The sequence below is a fragment of the Lissotriton vulgaris genome, chromosome 1_1 (assembly GCF_964263255.1).
Source record: "Lissotriton vulgaris chromosome 1_1, aLisVul1.2, whole genome shotgun sequence".
In the NCBI taxonomy this organism is placed as follows: domain Eukaryota; kingdom Metazoa; phylum Chordata; class Amphibia; order Caudata; family Salamandridae; genus Lissotriton; species Lissotriton vulgaris.
The window spans coordinates 1,807,556,972-1,807,578,247 of record NC_141685.1 but is presented as its reverse complement, the minus strand read 5'-3'; the positions used below and the strand labels follow the sequence as shown (position 1 = coordinate 1,807,578,247).

The 21,276-nt window shown below is 49.0% G+C and overlaps 1 protein-coding gene across 1 annotated transcript in view; it reads right to left on the bottom strand.

Annotated features, from left to right (window-relative positions):
• The window catches only part of UTP20 (UTP20 small subunit processome component), a 1,022,377-nt gene that overhangs the window by 176,005 nt on the left and 825,096 nt on the right, over positions 1-21,276 (bottom strand). The window contains exon 52 of the mRNA XM_086919130.1: positions 2,427-2,506. Coding sequence (XP_086775256.1) covers positions 2,427-2,506 — 80 coding nt within the window. The remainder of the gene's footprint in view (positions 1-2,426; positions 2,507-21,276) is intronic.

Here is a 21,276-nt window from a genome sequence, read left to right as displayed (position 1 = left end):
TGGGCCATTTCATCACAGAACAAGGTTTCAGACCAAAGGGAAGTTTGATTCGTGCAGTGAAGGAGGCTCAGAGTCCGCGCAACAAAGAAGAACTCAAATCTTTTTTGGGGCTCATGGAGTACATGTCAAAGTACTTGGACAATTTTGCAACAAAGTGCGAGCCCATGAGAGAAATGTTAAAAAAAGATAAGGAATTTGTGGCGAGTGAGGAGCAGGAAGCTGTGCCTAACGCTCTGAAGGAGGATTTAATCAACTCCCCAGCCCTTGGTATGTTTGATCCAACAAAAAAAACCATTCTCGCAACAGATGCATCGAACTATGGGTTGGGTGCCACCCTAGTCCAGAAGGATGGAAGTGAAGAAAAGGTAATTGCCTATGCGTCCAGGAGCCTCTCTCCACCAGAGAAACACTACTCTGTAATAGAACGAGAAGCCCTGGCGTGTTTTTGGGCGGTCAGGCACTTTAAGTTTTTTCTATGGGGTTTGAGGTTCACGATACGGACGGATCACAAGCCTCTCATGTATGTATTTTCGGTGAAAGGTCTGGAAAATTGCACCCCACGCATCAGCAGGTGGATCCTGGGATTAGAACATTATAATTTCAAAGTCGCGACACGTGCCGGGGAGGGAAAATACAATTGCCGATTTCCTCTCGAGGTCACCGTTACCAGAGGAGGAGGGACCTGAGGAGGCACTGGACAGCCCTATAATGATGATGGATTTCCCTGCCATCACAGAGAAAGAGTGGGAAGACAGCATGAAGGAAGATGATGAACTTAAGGTGCTGACGGAGCAGATCAAGAAAGGATGGCCCAACAGGAAAAGAGATGTGGAAGCAGAGCTAGAAGAGTTCTGGGAGGTACGGAATGAATTGAGTGCCATTGGAGGAAAAGTGTACCGTAATAATAGAGTAATTCCGCCAAAAGGATTACGGAAGAGAGTCATAGACTTGGCCCACGAAGGTCACCTCGGGCGTAGCGCCACAAAAGCAAGAGTAAGAACGAACTTTTGGTTTCCAAAAATGGACAACATGACGGAGGAAACTGTGAAAGAGTGTGGGGCCTGCGCTAAAAGTGACAAGTCTAGAATAATACACAAGTCTCCACTGTCTCCAGTAGAGGTTCCAACCAAGCCATGGAACAAGTTGGCATTAGACATTATTGGACCTATGCAAAATCTTGGTGTGCAAAAAAGGTTCATGTTAGTTCTGATTGACTATACCTCTCACTGGGTGAAGCAAAAATTTGTGCACAACATCAACACCAGATCAGTGATCCAATTCCTGAAAGAAGTGTTTTGTGAAGAAGGTATCTCCTCCACACTAATTACCGACAACGGGGTACAATTCACCTCCGAAGAAATGCAGAGTTTTCTGGAAAGATCAGGCATCAATCATGAGACCACAGCCCTTTATTGCCCTAAAGCCAATGGCATGGTGGAAAGGGCAAATAGGGTCATCAAAGAGAATATCCAGCTGGCTACTGTAAATGGACAAGATGTTGAGAATTGTTTGAGGGAATGCTTGTGGGCTTACCACACGTCGCCCAATAGAATAACTGGGGTCTCTCCTTTTGTGTCTTTACGTGGGAGGGAGCCTAGTACCAAGTTTAACCCCTGTTGGTTAAATGGGGCGAGGTCAGGAATGTAGACTGGGAGGAGGCAGGAGAGAAGGTCAAACAACATCAGACTAAGTACAAACAATGGTATGATAAGAAACATGGCGTGAAGTTTCAAAGGTGGGAAGTGGGGGACATGGGGCAAGCCAGAAGGAACACTAAATTGGGAACTGACATCAGCAAGTTCTATTCCCCCAGCAGGATTGTCAAAGTGTTAAAAAATGTTGTTCAGTTTGAAAATGGTCAATGGTGGAGTTTTGACAACATTGTAAAAGTGCTGCCATAACCTTTTCCTTGCAGGAACATGCTGTTACTCCCCTCGGGGAGCCGACCAAGTTTGCTGGTTAACCTGTACCTGCTGGTATGCTTTGTGGGTACTCATTATAAGGAAGGGAGATGTGTTACAACCTAGTTAGGTACATTCCGTCCACCCCTTTCCCCTGACCCCTGTTGGGCTCTCCCGCTGTGAAGCTCACTGTAGAATGTTGAGGTGGTTCTCCAGTGAGGAGAGTGGATGACCAATAAAGGAGTTGTACTTTTCCAGCTGTGTCCTGTGTCTTCAGTACTTCTCTACTTCTAACAATTACCTACCCACATATTCCCCCTCATTTGTGCAGAGCATAGCTGAGGCAGTTTTCCTACTTATGAATTGCATCTTGAGTCCAAATGTATATGATTAATATAAGTAAACTGGATCATAATTTAAGAAGATCCTCACAACTCCATTCAAACCTTCTCAAAAAGACATTAATTTTGACACTAGACAAAAAGCAAAACTTTTAAACTGGGAAATTAACTTAAAAAGGCTTACTTAAGTTGGGCAATGATGAATTCTAGGTTGCCTTTGAGCTGAGCACCAAGGGGGTAGTCAAGAAGGTATTTCAGGAAAATCTGCAATGTTAACAGAGATTGTGTTATTCTCATTCCCTCATTTTAAAAAATTCAAGGAGAACAAGTTACTTACCTTTGGTAACACTCTGTCTAGTAGTGGTTCTTTCTAGTTGCAGATTGCTAAACTTTTGAACATTCCCTAGATGTCAGACTGGATCAGGAAATATTTCTGCAATACTTCTACGTGCCAGAAGGTGGCACCTTACCGCTCCACACTTATGCCGTTCTGCTCTGGGAATTATGTGTGGGGCCTTTATGGGCGCCACTCCCACATGCTTACGTCAGTTGCTTTCAAGATAGTTTGTGTCCCCAGATGCGGAGCCCTAAAAGGAAACTGGTAGACATATATTAGGGACTTGCAAGTAAGTTCCACATTTCTAGTTGGGTAGAGCCAATTTTACATACACTATAGGGTCAGGAAAGTGCACTGAGTTCTGGTTAGCCAGCCACAGAGCACTCTCAGAGTAGAAAAACCAGCAGCACCAGTCCAAAAACTTGGGGGTGACCACACAAAACAAGCAGTTGCAATGCAATAGGTCTCGCAATTACATGTGTTAGAGCTATTGGCATTGTAAATGACAATGCCGTTTATTTATGTTTCGGTTTTTTAAATATAAATAAAATGCATTGTCATGTACAATGCCAAGAGCTTAAACTCACGTAAATGCGATAGCTATTGCATTGCAAATGCTTGTTTTTCTTGGGATTGTACTTTTACTGGACATGGCTGCACCCATCATCGTTTTTTTTTTTTTTTTACTCCGAGAGCACAGGTTTGAATCCCGGTGTGTCTTTTCACCGTTCAGTAAAATGGGTACCATTGAATTGGATAACAACGAGCAGCTGGTATATTGTGCCAAGAGGCTCCTTTGGGGTGAACATGTTTTTTTTCTTCTTTTTTACAACTATACATGCTCAGTTAAAAGCACTTTCTTTTAGATGCAGTCAGTCCCGTTGAGAATGAATACCGTCTCGCGGTGGGTGCTTGAACCACCAAGCTACTGCGCTTCTAGAAACGAATTGTACCCGGTCAGCTGGACTTTCCAGCAGGCACCAGTGAGTGTGCACAGCAGCAGCACCATCCTCCCTGACGGCCATCACTGCCACTTCAGACTGTGGCACCTTATACAAACAGCCCAGCTCCTGCTTTGCCCTCCCTGACACCCAGGGCTGCCCCTTTAGTTTTGGCACACCAGATGAGGAGCACCACTGTTACAGTGCCTTGGGCTAAAACAACTTCAAGCTGCGTGAGACCCCAGCCCGGCGGCATGGAAGCCAATGGCAGAGTTATGGCCCGTTGATACCGAAGCAAGAATGGGAAACGGAACCCAGCTTGATAGTAAAACAGAGCCACCATCGGGAAGCTGAGGGCCCTTTGCTGACCAGTGCCCACGTGCCAATGCACCTGCTGCACCCCTGACAGCAGCAGCACTACCCCTCTCGCTTCGAGCATGCCACGCCTGCCATTGCGAGCCAGCTGGGGTGAGGTGCTGCCAGCTCCGGCCCAGTCAAGCAGCAGCTTCACATCGCTGCACAGAAAGAGGAGTGCGGAGAGCCGAGCACAGAAGCCTAGGTGCTGCCTTTTGAGTTGCTTGCAGCTCGAGAGGATTTGGGATGGGTTGGGGGCGACAACACATCACCCCAGGCTCCAAAACTGCCCTTCTTCAAATGACTGCGGCTAAAAGGATTACAGCAATAATGCCTTTCTCTCCTTACACATTTTAATTCTTTTTTTTTTTTTCAAGAAAAGATTTATTTTCCCGGATTAAACCGTTCAGGCAGGAAATAAGGTTGAACAAGCATTTGCAATGCAATAGGTCTTGCATTTGCAAGAGTTTAAGCTTTTGGCATTGTAAATGAAAATGAATTTTATTTATCAGTTTAAAAACAACACATAAGTAATGCAAATGCTACTTACCAGTATGCATCTGTTCTTGGCATGTAGGGCTGCTGACATTCATATCTGTGCATAGTCCGCCACCTAGTGTTGGGTCCGGATGATTGCACATTGTTGTCCTGGAAGAGTCTTCGAAGTATCACGAGATAGGTGGCTCCTCCCCTGGACTACAGTGCGCATGGGCATCGCCTCCATCCCCAGATTGTTTTTAGCCATTGGCAGAGATGGAGTGAAGAAAGTGAGTGATGACCATGCTATGAGCATATGTGTATATGAATGAATACTGCAGCTGCTACAGGCGCCGGGGAGGAGGGTGGGCGATATGAATGTCAGCAGCCCTACATGCCAAGAACAGATGCATACTGGTAAGTAGCATTTGCAGTTCGAGGCATGTGGGCTGCTGAATTCATATCTGTGCATAGAATACATAGCAGTCCCTCCATTAACGGCGGCCGCCCGTGCCAGCTGCAGCAGTTTGAAAAAGCGTTTTAAGAACAGCCTGACCAACAGCTGCCTGCTGTCTGGAATGCACGTCTACACAGTAGTGCTTAGTGAAGGTATGTGTGGTAGACCATGTGGCTGCTCTACAGATGTCTTCCAAGGGAATGTTACCTAGGAAGGCCATAGAGGCCCCCAACTTCCTAGTGGAGTGGGCCCTTGGTGGGATAGTAAGAGTGCGCTTAGCTTTAGCATAACAGATCTGAATGCACTTTACTATCCATCTAGCAATCCCCGCTTTGGAGATTGCATTTCCCTTGTGTTGTGTGGCAAAAGCAACAAAGAGTTGTTTGGTTTTGCGGAAATCTTTTGTCCTGTCCACATAGTACATCAAGGCCCTTTTCACATCAAGAGTGTGGAGCATACGCTCCGCCAGCGTCTCTGGGTTTTGGAAAAACACCGGCAATTCAATTGTCTGGTTCATGTGGAACTGTGAGACTACTTTTGGTAAGAATTTAGGGTTAGTGCGGAGCACCACCCTGTTAGCATGTATTTGGAAGAAAGGTTCTTGGATGGTGAGCGCCTGCAGCTCGCTCACCCTCCGCAGCGATGTAATTGCTACTAGGAAGAAACAGATTGATTCCCTTGGGTTTGTGTACAAGAAAAGCTAGAAAATTAGCTATAACACAGTGTAATAATGCTCCTTAAATTAAAAATGTGCACAACATAAAGAGTACATAACAATTTATTCAAATATTAAAATAGCATACAGTACATTTGTAAAATAGTATGAACACACAATTAAAAACAAATATATATTTTTGTGACCTGCACAAAAGTGTGGGACAGACAAACCTAAATTGTAAAACATAAGACTTGAAAATTTACTATGATACTTAGATAGGAATTTCTCCATTAGTCTTTCCCACTATAGAGGGTTAACTACTCCTTTATCTTATCCATCAAACTAATATCCCTTAACATGGGATATCAATTGAAACCGAACACCAACTATTGATTGCAAGAAGGTTATTAACCCAAATGTGCAGAGAATCTCTAATTTCATACAAGAAATAGGTGATGTTTCCATTTATTCTAAGCATAACATTGTGTGCTTATATGACAGATAGATTAGAATCACTGTACCAGATGGAATTTAACTTGTTTAGCAAATTAGATCTCTAATTTCATGTGTATCCATCTTAGGAGACTGATGAGGATCCGACTGTATGACAGACAACGCAAATAACAGTCTTGATAAAGGTGGCACCGAATCACACGTAAAACCACCGAAACGCGTCGACGCAAGTTCAAGTACAATTCACGCTGTTCCTCTCTGATGTATATAAGATTGTGAGGTTATAACACCAGGGCAGTTTGAAACTTTATCTGAGAATGTACGCCTTGTAAATTTTCAAGTCTTATGTTTTACAATTTAGGTTTGTCTGTCCCACACTTTTGTGCAGGTCACAAAAATATATATTTGTTTTTAATTGTGTGTTCATACTATTTTACAAATGTACTGTATGCTATTTTAATATTTGAATAAATTGTTATGTACTCTTTATGTTGTGCACATTTTTAATTTAAGGAGCATTATTACACTGTGTTATAGCTAATTTTCTAGCTTTTCTTGTACACAAACCCAAGGGAATCAATCTGTTTCTTACGTAGGTCTAAAACCCCAATTCCCTTGCTCGTACCAAGGGGTTCCTCTCTATCTTCACATTGCTACTAGGAACGCAACCTTCCAAGTCAAGAACTGGAGCTCACAAGAGTGCAGTGGCTCAAAGGGAGGACCCATCAGCCTTGTAAGAACCACATTGAGGTTCCATTCTGGAGCTGGTGGGGTCCTTGGTGGAATGACCCTTTTGAGTCCTTCCAGAAAGGCCTTGATAGCAGGGACCTTAAAGAGTGACAGGTGCTGCCTATTCTGGAGGTATGCTGCCATGGCAGACAGGTGAATGCGGATGGAAGAGTACGCTAGATTACATCGATACAGGTGAAAGAGGTAACATATGATGTTCTGAATGGAAGCATCTAGCGGGTCAATGCTGTGGTTCACACAGTAGATGACAAACCTCTTCCATTTAGCCGCATAACAAGCTCTTGTAGTGGGCTTCCTTGCCTCCCGAATGATGTCCATACAATCGGGAGGAAGATTGAGGTAGCCAAACTCTAGGACTTCAGGAGCCAGATCGCCAGGTTGAGCTGTTGCGGATCTGGGTGCTGAATGTCGCCATGGCTCTGCGTCAGAAGGCTGGGAGTGAGATGAAGCCTCTGATGCGGTACCACGGAGAGTTCCAGAAACGTGGTGTACCATGGTTGGCGAGCCCACGTCGGAGCAACCAGGATGAGCGTCATCGAGTGTTGCCTGAGCTTGCGTGCCACCAGCGGTATCAGAGGCGCTGGTGGAAAAGCGTACGCAAATCTGCCTGACCAGTTCATCCACATCGCATTGCCCTGTGATTGGGGGTGTGGGAACCTGGCGGCGAAGCTTTGGCATTTTGCGTTCTCCTTTGTGGCGAACAGGTCTATCTCTGGATGACCCCACCTTTGGAAGTACGGTTGGAGTACTGATGGATGTATCTCCCACTCGTGCATCTGATGGCTGTGCCTGCTGAGCAGATCTGCCATTTGATTGTCCTTGCCCGGGAGATGCTCTGCCATGAGGAAGATGTTCCTCTGAATGGCCCACTTCCACATGCTCTGAGCCAGGTGAGACAGCTGTGGTGAGTGTGTACCTCCCTGTTTTTGGATGTAGTACATGGCCGTCATGTTGTCCGTCCGGATCAACACGACCTTGTTGCACAGATGTACTTTGAACGCCTTTAGGGCCATGAAGATTGCCATCAGTTCCAACACATTGATGTGCATCTTCCTTTGCTGAAATGTCCACAGTCCCTGCACAGTGTAGTGGAGTACATGCGCTCCCCATCCCTGGAGAGAGGCGTCCGTCGTCAGGATGATCTGTGGGACAGGCTCCTGGAATGGTCGGCCCTTGCAAAGGTTTTGTGGATTCCACCAATGCAGAGAGTTGTATGCCCGACCGCTCACCAACACTAGGTCTGTCAGTTGCCCATGAGCCTGAGTCCACTGATGTGCAAGGCACTCCTGAAGCGGACGCATATGTAGTCTCGCGTGCGGGACAATGGAGATGCAGGAGGCCATCATGCCTATCAACTGCATGAACACCCTCGCTGGAAGCGAGTGTTGGGGTCTGAATCGTTGGATCAGCGCCTGGATACTGGCGATTCTCACTGAATTGGGCTGCGCAGTGGCTGCCAGAGTGTTGATAGTTGCGCCCAGATACTGTCGCACGTGGGCGGGCTGGAGATGGGACTTTGGGTAGTTCAGAGAGAATCCCAGATCGTGCAGGAGGTGAATGGTGCGTGACACGTGGTCTACGCACTGCTGTTCCGTCTTTGCCTGAATAAGCCAATCGTCCAGGTATGGAAAGACATGGACGTGCTGGCGACGGAGATGCGCCGCCACCGTCGCTAGGCATTTTGTAAACACTCTCGGTGCCGTGGTGACCCCGAACGGCAGGACCCTGAACTGGTAGTGCTGGTCTAAAATCTTGAATCTGAGATACCTTCTGTGGGAAGGATGCAGGGGAATATGAAAATAGGCATCCTTCAGATCCAGCGTTGCTAGGAAGTCCCCCTGTTGAAGCAGGGGAAGCACCTGCTGCAATGTGAGCATATGGAAGTGCTCCGAGTTGATGTACCAGTTCAGGGGCCTGAGGTCCAGGATCGGCCTGAGTGATCCGTCCTTTTTGGGGATTAGGAAATACAGGGAGTAAACCCCCGTTCCCCGTTCTTGCAATGGAACGAGCTCTATTGCCCCTTTTTGCAGCATGACCCGAACTTCCTGCTGCAACAAGGTCAAGTGCTCGTCGGACATAGCACGGGTTCTTGGCGGTATGTCCGGTGGAATGGACGTAAGTTCTAGACAGTACCCGTACTGGATAAGAGACCTCACCCACCTGTCCGTGGTGATGGATCTCCACGCCGGCAGGAACTGTTGGAGTCTCCCCCCGACAGGTGTCGTGTGATCGGGGGGAAGTGACAAGACGTCACTGCTTGTTGGTGGTGGTGGACCTGGATGTATTGTTTCCACGTCCCCTGCCTTTGATATTGTTGCCTCTGTAGCCACCTCTGCCCTTGTTGTTGTTATACGAGGACTGGGAGCTACCCTTGTAGTATTGTGTGGATTGGGATGCCTGGCCCCTTGAGGTGCCTCTTGAGTTGGAGCGGCGAAAAGAACCACCCCGAAACTGCTGGCTTTGTAAAGCTCCCATAGATTTGGCAGTTTCAGTATCTTTCTTCATTTTTTCTAGGGAGGCATCCACCTCTGGGCCGAACAGATGGTCAGGATTCACTGTCTGCCCCAATATTGTGGTCTGTATGTCGGGTTTGAACCCTGAAAGTCGAAGCCAGGCATGACGTCTAAGTAAAACACTTGTATTGATGGCCCTGGAGGCAGTGTCTGCCACATCTAGGGCACATTTGATGGACGCATTCGTAATGAGTTTACCCTCCTGAATGAGCATCTCCCCCGCCTCTTTATACTGGTCAGGCAAGTGTTGAAGGATGGCCTCCAATGTGTCATAGTGGGCCCTATCATAACGTGCGAGCAGGGCTTGAGTGTTAGAGATCCTCCAGATGTTTGCTGCCTGTGCAGCAATGCGTTTTCCTGATGCCTCAAAGATTTTTGACTCTTTGTCAGGGGGAGGAGCGTCACCAGTCGTTTGCGAATTTGCCCTTTTCCTAGCGTTGGAAACCACCAGGGAGTCCAATGGCAAGTGTCCCCTAATATAAGTGGGATCCGTGGGCGCCGCCTTATACTTCCTGTCGATGCGAGGATTGACCACCCGCGCCCGGGTGGGCTCCTTGAACACCTCCTGTGCATGCTTCAGCACTCCTTTAAGCATTGGAAGCGTCTTGACCTGCTTCTCGGCGACTGAGAAGGTGTCGACCAAAAAGTCCGCATCCACTGGATCCGAGTGGAGCTCGACGTCATGGTTCGCCGCAGCTCTCTCTATCAGTGCATTGAATGCCGCCGAGTCCTCCGTCGGGGACGTCTTTGCGGCGAAAAGTTGAGTGTCCTGGCCCGACTGCGGGTCGTTTGCGTCGTCTCCTGCTGTCCAGGGCACCTGCTCCTCGTCCGGATCCGAGTACGCAGGATAGGTGTACTCGGACTCTTCCTCGTCGACGTCAGGCACGGGGGAATGGGCCGGCGAGTGTTCCAGGGCTTGTGGAGACAGTGGTTCCATCAGAGCCGAAGAGTCCGCAGAGTACTTCTTGCTCTTGAGTGGAATCTTGAAAGGTTCCAAGGTCGGCTCCGATGTAATCTTCCTCTTGAGGAGCGACAATTTTCCCGTGTTGGCGTCGATGTGCACCTCACGACGTTCTTCCACCGCGAGCGGCTGGAGCCGAAGCTTTGACACCACCAAGGCAGCCTTCGGCGACAAGATGTCCTGAGAGTGTCCGCTCTGCTTAGGCGCGAAGGCCTTCGGCGCCGACTTTGGAGGAAGGATAAAACGAATGGGCGTTTGCCCCTTGGCAGGCTTCGTCGTGGGCCTAGGCCCCACAGGGTCCTGGCTGGGAACCGCAGCCTGCTGGATCCGTCGTAAGGATTCTCCCACCCTCTTTGTAAGGGATGCCGAGGGCTGAAACGACTCGAGCGACTCTTCGTCTTCGAGAGCGTGTTCGACGGTAAGGCTCTTCTTCGGCGCCGACGCCCCATGGCCTGGCGCACTGTCGGCGTGACGCTTTTTAGAAGCCGTCTTCGGGTCCGCGACCCCTTTCGGTGCCGACGCCGCCGCGTCGGATGCCTTAACCTTCGGCGCCGACCCAGATGGCTTTGGGTTGGCCACTTTGGCGCGGCTCTTCTGGTCAGCCATTTTGGCGTGGCTCTTCAAGTCGGCCATTTTGGGTTTCGTGGAAGTTGACGCCTCCAGAACCTTTTTCACCAGCGCCACTTTTGGTTTCGTTTTCGCATCCGAGGGTGCGAGACCAGTTGGCTTCACTTTCGGTTTCTTGGTAGAAATGTCCGTGACCGGGCCCGGAGGCGGGGACGTAGGACTGGTCGTTAGATCTTGGGTAAGGCCCGAAGGCGATCCCTCGACCTGGGCCGTATAACGGGGAGTAACCCCGGAGTCTTGTTGGGGATGCTCTTCGTCCGAGCTATCACCCATTGCGGGACAAGCCCGGTCGTCGTCCCCTACCTCGTCGGAGACTTCGTCATAGGCCTCATCACCCGCGTCGCCGGTCTCTTCTTCGGACGCGGGGCCAGAGTCCAATTCTTGTACGTCGTCTTCTCCCTCGACCGATTCCTGGAAGATGTCATCAGGTGGGGGTGCCGAAGCCGACAATTGAGCCTGGAGCCGATTAGCCCGGCGAATCTTCAAAGTTTTCTTGCTTCTAAATTTGGAACACGCCATGCAAGTGTCCTCACGGTGATCCGGTGACAAGCATGTATTGCACACGGGGTGCACGTCAAGGTGAGAATACTTTGAGTGACACAGCGGACACTTTTTGAATGGCGTCCGCTCCATAGCAAGTGTGTAGTGTAGGCCCGTCCGCGTCGAAGCACGTGGAGGGGCAATAAGAGATCGGAGCTGAGAGTCAGTAAGAAGCCCGAACGGAACAATACCGACGCCCAGCCTAAAGACCTTTTGGTCTCGAGAGAAAGTAGAACAAACTATCGGTCCCGATAGAGGGAACCGAAACACATCCGAACCCGATGGCGGAAAAAAACAATCTGGGGATGGAGGCGATGCCCATGCGCACTGTAGTCCAGGGGAGGAGCCACCTATCTCGTGATACTTCGAAGACTCTTCCAGGACAACAATGTGCAATCATCCGGACCCAACACTAGGTGGCGGACTAAGCACAGATATGAATTCAGCAGCCCACATGCCTCGAACACTGCATTGTCTTTTACAATGCCAATAGCTAAAACTCTCGTAAATGCGAGACCTATTGCATTGCAAATGCTTGTCCTGTCTTGGATGTGGAGTCACCTCAAAACCAATGACCAGGGACCAAGGAGGTAGAGGCAACTCAAGCGTCCCACCCTTCTCTTTTTTTTGTTTTTCTCAGAGGATGTGTGACGTCACTTCGTGTCGTCAAAGAATATGGTAATGAATCCCCAATCCTAATACTTGAACAAAAGAGAGGTCAGGTGAAGAAGTACAGAGGTTGGGTAATTTCTTCGTATAGAAATAGGCTTGGTGTGAGAAAGTGGCTCTATATATACTGGACAATAATGAAGTACAGTGTGTATAGAGTCCACAAACCCCAAAGGTATAACAGAGGTTAAAGTCAGGACTGACCTTACTCTCAAAAGTGGTAGCTTGGTCGAGCAGTAAGGCAGTACCAGAGGGCAGTGCAAAGCATTTGTTGTACACACTCAGTCAGCAAAGGATTTCACATACTCAAAGACTGAACTCCAGGCCAATGGTTTTTATATCCAAATATATCGTTGTTTTATTTTTAAAACCAACAGGCATAAAAATATACTTTGCTAGATATGAGTACACTCATGTAATTACATTGCAAGGGAGCAATAAAGTTTGTGAACACAATAGGTACAGGAGTTGCTGAAGGTAACTCAAGTCTAGACACACTTTAGCATTGAGTTCAATGGATTGTTACCATAAAAGTACAGTTGATTACAGTACAGATTACTTTAGTAGTTCCAGGACTAAATCCTAGATTCAGTCCTGGGGTCTAAGCTGGAACCAGATTAGCAAACACGTTTTAGTTACTGTAGTGAATTTTCATGAATATAAAGCGGTTTTAGAAGTGCACACTTAGAAACGTTTCAAGGGAAATCTGGCAATGTTATTCAATGGGAGAAAATTCAGGTTGCAGGTAAAGTACGATCGTGTTACTTTTTTAATCCAGTACTGGGCTTCTAGGGCCAGCACTGGGTTATGAACTTAAAACAGGTAGGTAATTGCGTTTCAGTATTTCGTAGGATTTTTAAAGAATATTTCAAGTTTTCATAGAAAAGCAGACAATGGGTTCCTAAGGAGACAATACAGATTACTAGTAAACCCGGTACGGATTACTTTTGCGGCTGAGTACTGGACTACAAAGTACAGTACTGGCTTCTCCCCTGCTCACAGGTGAGTACCTCAGAATTCGGCTGATATTATATGAATATTTGCAGTTTTCAAAACTTCACACTTGGAAAATTTTCGAGTCAAAATGGGTCAATGTTATCCAATAGCAGGTACGTGAATTACCGGTTTCCAGGTGAGTACTTGGCTGGTGAAGTTAAGGTTCCCGTCATAGACTCAGGGGTCCCCCAGGGTCAGGTAAGTAAAGACTGTTCAGCCCCAGCAGCGCAGTGCCGACCGGGTGCAGAGGTAGGTAGGCCCAATGATATCCAATGAGGGAAAGGGGGCCTTCGGTTGGTGGCTGCTGGCTAGCAGGCCACGCGGCTGTGGGAGCTGGGCTCCTGGTCGCTTGCTCAGGGCAAGGGGGGGAAGTAGGATAGGACAAAGGTGGCACAGCCAGCGGCACTTGGGCGGCTGCGTGCAGGGTACTCTTGAGCCGTCGGGCGCTCAATGTTATCCAATGTGAAAGGTCAAAAAGGAACAAAGGCTGCAGGCTCGTGGACGGAGCCTCTACAGGGGCGACCAGCACTTCGAGAGGTAAGTTGGGATGTTGGAGCACAGGTAGGTTCCCCAAAGGGAGGCACAGGGGGCTGTAGGGCGCCGGGTGCAGGGGTGTCTTTGGGTGTCGAAAAAGCTTACCCTCAGCTGGTCGCCTTTGGGGTGGCCCCTAGTTCTGAGTCTGCTGGCGTCATCTGGCTCGTCGAGGAGGGTCTTTGGGCACTGGACTTCGGGTCCCAGTCGCCGGGGGGACGTCCTCGTGGTCTTGGTTCGGTTGGGCCCGGCCAGGGCTTGGCAGGTGCAGAGTGAGCTGGTCCGGAGCTTCCTGGTTGGCACCAGGTGGGTTGTTGCAGAAGAGCCACTGCTGATGGGAGTCCCAGTCTTTAGGAGGGTCAAGGCAGGCAGGTCCTCCGGGTGCCCCAAGGTTGCGGTCAGCAGGAATCGCCGGGAAGTTAGGTAGGAGCAGGTTCCAGGATCGACAGGCCGGTAGGGCTGGGGCCAAGTCAGTTGTTGTAGTCCTGTTGTTAGCAGCTGCACGGCGGGTCTTCTTCCTCTTCCTCTTGATCTTCTTTCTTCTTTTCTCTTTCGGGATCTAAGGAAGGAAACTTCAGGGAGCCCTTAAATACGAAATTTAGGGGCGTTACAGGTTGGGCAAGGACAGGTACCAATGGGTCCCTGTCCTGGGGTGAGTACAACCCTAGCCTGCCCCTCTCCTGTGGGAGGGGTCAGGAGCCTAGCTGGGATTGGGCAGGGCTCCCCATCTACAAGATGGCCGGAGCCCGGAGTCGTGCTTCACCTCGTCTCCCCCACCTGAGGGGTGGGGTTGGCACAGGCTGGCCCACCCCCCTTCATGGCGTAGTTTTTCCCGCCAGTCTTCCTGCCAGAGTGGGGGTTAGAACTGGTGGGGGCCAGTTGCTGGGTACAGCAAATGGTCTGGAGAAGCTCACAGAGGCGGCTCCGGGGGGAGGAGACCTAGCACCTCGCCCAGGATGTGCATTGTTGCAGGCCCAGGAGAGAGGGGGGCTCTCCACCCAAGGGTCCAGCAACGTGTCTACTGTGTGGCAGTCTCTGCAGCCACTCAGCCCAGACATGGATTGTAGGTTAGGGTTTCAGAGGGCATCTCTAAGATGCCCTCTGGTGCATTTTACATTAAATCTGACACTGGTATCAGTGCAGGTTTAATGTGCTGAAAAGATTGGTACCAAACTTGTCAGTCTTCAGTGTAGCCATTATGGTGCTGTGGAGTTCGTAATGACAACCTCCCAGCACCATATACTCTTAATGACATTACTGCATTTACAGTGCCCAGGAATGGCCCTGGGTACTGTATGGCCACAGGGCTCATGCACCTTTGCCCACACCTCTGGCATAGGGCACCCAGCTAGAGGGGTGACTGAACCATGCCAGGGGAGTGGGTTCTGTGGGCATGGCACACAGGGATGTGTGCCATGTCGACTCTTGGTTTAGTTCTGTACTTAAGCACTTAGCCTGCAAAGGCAGTGTGTGGGTGCCAGGGTACAGGGCCCCTGAGGGTGGCACAATAAGTGCAGCAGCCCTCAGGGGTCTTCTCTGGTCACCATGCCCTGGGTACCTAGGGTACCATTTACTAGGGGCTGACAGGTGGCCAGAGATGCCAATTGGGTTTTTAGTTTCAGCACAGTTTTAGGGAAGGAACACAGGCCCTGGGCACCTGGTTGGCAGGAACCCAGGACACACTCACTCAAAGCACATCAGCAGTTCAGAAAAAAAGTGGGGGCATACCAAGGCAAGAAATATGGCACTTTCTCACACTCTGGTTATGAAGTCCACGTAAACTCCTCCAAATGGGAGTAAAGTTCAGTAAATCTCTACGAAGCGCGCAGCTCTGAGTAATTTTTGGTTTGCATAACATGCGCTCTTTGTTTTACGCTTTACGTCTGCCACCCAGGAGCGCTGCCGCCTCCGCCTCCTGCGGCCCGGGCATGCAGCAGACAGGGGTCTGCTTTAATGAGGGCGAGGGCCGGGAGGGAGGAGTGCCCGCTGTGGCGCTCCTGTGATTGGGTGGATGGCGCTGCTGGGGAGGAGCCGCTCACCGGGGAGCTAAAGGTGAAAGTTGGATAAAATGTATTAGAAGCCAGTGCCCTTTCCTAACTCCCAGCAGACAACGAGCTCCGCAAAGAGCCGCTCCAGACTGCAGAAGGGGACTTCCCTTGGACGCCCTCTGGCAGCAGCCGCGCTTTACAAAACCCCTTCACTTACAAAACCCCTTCACCGCGGAGCCGGGACTCCTCACCATGGCTAGGGCAGCAGTGGTAGCAGCGATGCTCCTCTTTCTCACGCTGGCATTTACAGTAAGTCCCTCGGAGTGCACTAATCCTCGTGTTGTGTCAAGCCACGCTGGGCAGACGTGAGAGTTTAAGTTGGAAACTCCCGTTTTTTTTTCAGGGCTCAAGCTATAGGAGGGAGAGGGGCGGAGCGGGGGTCTCATGCCTGGTTTCATGGGGTGCCTTCTCAGCAGGGGGAACGTTACATGTTCAGGTTGCCTTCCCTCCCCCATGTCCCACTGAAGAAACCAGGGCAGTAGTGTTAGGTTTATGGCCGCGGACTTTTTTGGGCCTCTAGAGCCCTCGTGTGAACCACTTTTCAAGCATCGGTGCTTCTCAGTGCCACTAATGGGCTTTGGGTGCTTTGATTTATGATCACCAACCCCCTCCAGTACACATGCTTCCAGCTCCCTGGATGTGAAGCGATATGTGAGAATGATCATATTCTGCTTCTTATGTAGATTGTATTGAATCCTGCCATGCGATGCTTGCGTCATAGTTTAATGTGTGGCTGACTGCACAGATTTTACCCCAGAGAGTTGAAAAAAGGACAGGGTTGTCTGCCGTCGAGCTCATGTAGGTTAAACGTGTTAGCACTTTTGTAAGGTAGCTCTCTCGCTTCCCATGTTTCGGCTTAAATTAATGGCCCTAGCGCTAAGTGCAGCGAGGACGTGGCTCCTTCGAGGCGCATGACTCTTGCTCGGTAAAATGTTTTTGGGTCCCGGTTTAGTTTTCAGGGCTCCCCCTCTGAGAGCAAAGTACACTTTAAGGGGCTGGGAGGGGGGCTTCCTTGGGGGCACATTATACCTCCAGGGCAGAGCTTGCCTCGTGAGTTTTATTCAGATCACAAACGCCGTGAGCGTGCGCATGGGCTGTCCGGGCGCCCTCGCTCGCTACAGTGAAAGCGGGGGGGAGCGCGAGAAGAGACGCGCGCGTTCACAGCCCAGGTCTCCAAAAGCGCGCGGTCACTTCCATTGTCTCCAATGGGTTTAGAAGCTTGTGTATCTCTTCTGTCCCACTTCGCTAAGCGACCCGGCGAAAATAATAATCACGCGAGCAGCGCATGCCGCTGTATATGTAGGTGAGACCTAATGAGACATTTCTCTACAAAAACACGGAGCCTGAAGCTTACTCACACACAGTGTGGAGGAAAACACAGTTTTGATGAAAAGAAGCTGTATAGGACAACTGTGCAACGGATTGAACGAGGTACACATCATATAAGTAGAAACAAGATTGGGGCATCACAAGCGGAGAAGCGAGTAACATATGTTGCAGCCCTTTCAAGAAGCGCACACACAACTGGTGATTTAAACAAGGAAGGCTGATCAGGTAACGGTAACAAGGCTAAGATGATGAAGGATAACCTTTATCAGTGCCCAGAGCAAGCCCTTGCCGGGAAAGAAACAGAACAAATAATAAAACATCTGACAGTTTGGCCTGGATGGGGTCAATCTGGTGACTGCTGCATCAAAGCACAACTTTGTCCCAATGACATGTGTATACAGTTTTCGTCGAGGGACTCCTGGCTGTCAGGATGACATTAAGTACCTCGGGAAGAATGTCAAAGTTATTATGTTGCTGTTCAATCTCTATATATGATGGTGCAGGTTGCGAAGGCTGAGAAGCCAACCTTTTTGCTGCAGCAGATCCTGTCGGAGGGGTAGCCTCATCGGGGAATAAGTGCTCAAGGCCAGGAGTTCTGGCTGCCATACACTCTGTTCCCAATCCAGAGCTACTAGAATGACTTGGGCCCGGTCTATCCTGATCTTATTGACCTCTCGGGGTAGAGTGGCATCGTCGGAAAGGCATACATGAGTTGAGAGTTACACTCAAGGTGGAAAGCGTCTCTGAGTGAGAGACACATTGTAAACTTTAACGTGCAAAAGAGCGGACATTGAATGTTCTCGGTAGTAGCAAACAGATCAAGCAGAGATTCTCCCCATTCGTGTAAGAGACCTTGTGCCACCTTTGGGATTAACTGGCCCTTGTGATCCGTTAGGCGCCAATGGCTGAGGTGATCCACCCTGGAGTTCAATTAGCCTGCCAGGTGCTTTGCCACCAGGAAGCCAGCTCTAGAGGTGCAAGGCCTCCTGGCACAGAGTCCGGGACTCCACCCCGCCCTGTTTGTTGCATTTCCACATGGCGGTGGTGCACTTGTGCAAGACTCTTCTTGATGGATGGCAGGAAGGCTTTCAGTGACAAGTGGGCGGCCCGCATCTCCAGAAGGTTGATATTGGTATTCTGCCGGAGACCAGAGGCCTCTGATCTTTATCTCACACAGGTGGCTGCCTCAGCCCAGAAATGAAGCATCAGTCACCACTGCCAGCTCTGGGTTGGAAAGAGAGAGGGTTCTGTCATTGATGGACCAGAAGTGACCACTGCAGATCTTTCAGTCTTCTCCGAAATCTGGAAGTGGTCAGAGAGGACCCTTTAATGTTGGACCCACTGGGACTTCAAGTTCCACTGTGTCGCTTGCATTTGTTACTTGCGCTCGAACAGCATCTGTCCCAGGACCCTCAGAGTGATCCTCACTGAAATCCAGGACCGAGGCTGAGAGATCAGGGTCATACCCTAAATTCTTCAGATGAAGAGGAGTATCCAGGAAGGAGTCAGGGGCTTATAATGAACCCCAAATGAAAGGAAGTTCGCTGCAGTCTGGAGGTACCAGTCTTCAACAACCAGTCATCGAGGAAGGCGGAAGACTGGCACATGCAAAGGGGTGTTGGTGAGGCCCATTGAGAACATAGTGAACGTAAAATGCTTCTCTCCCACCACACACCTCAAGTAGTGAGGAGGGGCCGTCAGGAAAGGAATATGGAAATCGCCATCCGGCAGGTACAACACCACCATACAGGCTCTAAGGTCGAGGGAGACAACGCCTGGGCCAAGGTGAGGATTTTGAATTTTTCCACCTGGAGGAAGAGACGGCCAGGGCACAGGTTTAGAATAGGCCAAAAGATCACTGTCCCTCCTTGTCACCAGAAAATATCGGGAATAACAACCACATCCTACTTCTTGTTGATCTTTCATCCTGGTCAATTAGCATTGTGGTGAGTGAGTAATTTAATTACTGATCAGTTTGCGGTCATCAGTTCCAATAAACCGGGTGGCGATCCGCTCTCGCTGGTGCTCAATAGTGAATTATTCACTCCGTGTTATATCGGCCCTACGATAACCTTGAGTTACTGTGAATGAACCAATGTAGTGGCTAAATCTCCACAGGATAACTATAAACCTTGAATACCACAGAGAAGTACCCTGAATTATATTAGGAAGATTCCCTTAACAGTGCTGCTGGTCCTCAGAATTCCCATTCTGAAGAGACCCCGTATCACGAGAGGGTCAAAATGTCGTCGACAACTGAAGAGGGAGAGCCCCTGCGAACTCTAAGTTGCCTATGAAGAATTTATTGTATTATATCTCCAAAGGGTTCCCATTTTAAATACCAATATCCATCGCCTCCAACCCTTAATAGCACTGCGTTTATTGCCCCGTTTTGGTTATGGTCACTTTACTGGGAACACAAAGTTACCTTAAAATTGTGGAAATGTATATAGTGTAAATACACAATTGAAAATACTTTTATGTCTCCTTTTTCCTTGAAAACTGTATATGCAAAATACATTCTCACTTAGGCTGAAGTGAGTACAGCTAAAATAATTGTTCTCTGAATTTCTACAAAAACATTGCTACAAAAGTGACGGGCCTAATTGAATTATGGTTTGATTTTTCAATTTTTCTGTCTCTATTTAAATCACGCAAGATATATTACTCCTTGCAAGAAATGTTACTAATTGATTCAAATACGTTTCCTGATAGGCAGGGCCGAGGCTGAAACATCATGATCGGAGTCCAAATGTCCTGGACCCGTTGGGAGAGAAGAATGGCCTTGTACTGCAAAGTTTCCAGGACAACTTCTATGAAAGGAAGCTTCTGCAAAGGTGTCAAGTGTGACTTGGAAACCTTTATCAAAGAACCCATTGATGTCAAGAGGTTCACCATCTTCTGGAGGTGGTCCCGACTTACTGTGGTGAGCCTGCATCTAACAGCTAGTCACTGAGGTAAGGAAAAACTGATACCCATAACCCTCAAAGATGGGAGGCGACCACCGCCATCACTTTTGGGAACACCTGAGAGGTGCAGGAGAGGCCAAAGGTGAGCACAACAAATTGAAAATGCTGTTGGTCTACCTTAAACTGCAGGCACTGTCTCAGGGACTGCAGGAAATACACATCCTGCAGGTCCAAGGCTAAAATACAGTCATCCAGAACCAGGGCAGACATAGCCTGGACGAGATTGAGCACCTTAAATCTGTCCTTTCGCATGCTTGCAGCGAGATTGAAAGGTGCTCTTCTTAAAGCCACTGTGATGTGGTAAGAAATTGTGGTGAGTCAGAAAGGAATGGAAGGATGGAATTGGACGATCTGGAGGACCCATCTAATGGCTGTGATGGATTCCCACCCTGGGAGAAAGTGATAGATATGGTTTCCCCACCAGGGAGGGAATGAGCTGCTACAGATAAACTAAAGAGGCCTGGCAGCTGATCTGCAGCTGAGGGGGACTGGGAAGATTGTTGCCCCAAAGGATTTGTATAGTACCTGCTGGATACCCTATCCTGGTCTACAAACTCTGGGGTGACTGCTGTGGGGTCCAATGTGCCTGGCACTACCTGTACTCTAACTCCATTAAATAACCGCAGAGAGGCAGAAACCAGTGGGAAAGCTGTCTGGCAGGAGCAGAGTGGCCTGAAGAACACCCACCTCCCCTATAAAGTTCGAAGACCGCATCTTGACCATCCTGAATGGTTTGAGGCTGGAAGGTCCTACATTATTCCAGAAATACCAGAAAGGTCCCGCTGGCCATGTCCCAGGTGGGATGTGTATATCGGCGTAGTAGGCAAACTTCGCTGACAGACCTCAAGGTCAAGCTACACAAATAAAATATTTGTTTCTTGAATGCCTCAATCCCTTTGAATCCCTGTCCAGGGGGAAAGAGGGGGACAGGGAGGCAGGGGGACATGGGAATGAAATGTGGTTCACCTTGCGGCTGAAAGCTGAACACCACCAGATTCTCAGGTGTTGGATGCTGTATCAAAGTCATGGTCATCTAGTTTCAGTCTATGCCGTATGGCCATCTGCTTGCCCACTGGAGGGCAAGAGCATGCTTTAGACTAGGCGCCCAACAGCGTATCAATTAGGGTTTCACAAAATGGATGTGAGGTCTCAGAGAACCAGGGTCAGGGCTGCAGGACTTCTGTGAGGACTTTTGCTTTAATCTTAACAAAAGGCAGTCCAGGACCTCAGCAGCAAGCTAAAGAACCACATCAAAACAAGCACTCATCTGTTAGCTCACAAACTTAGGTAAATTATCCCAAATATTGTCATCTCCAGGAGGTAAACTCTGGTTCCAATCAGAACCAAAAAGGCGATTGAAGATCTGTGGACTGCTCCTATGAATGGCTGATATTGTCAGGATCAAGTTGTACACAAACTAGGTG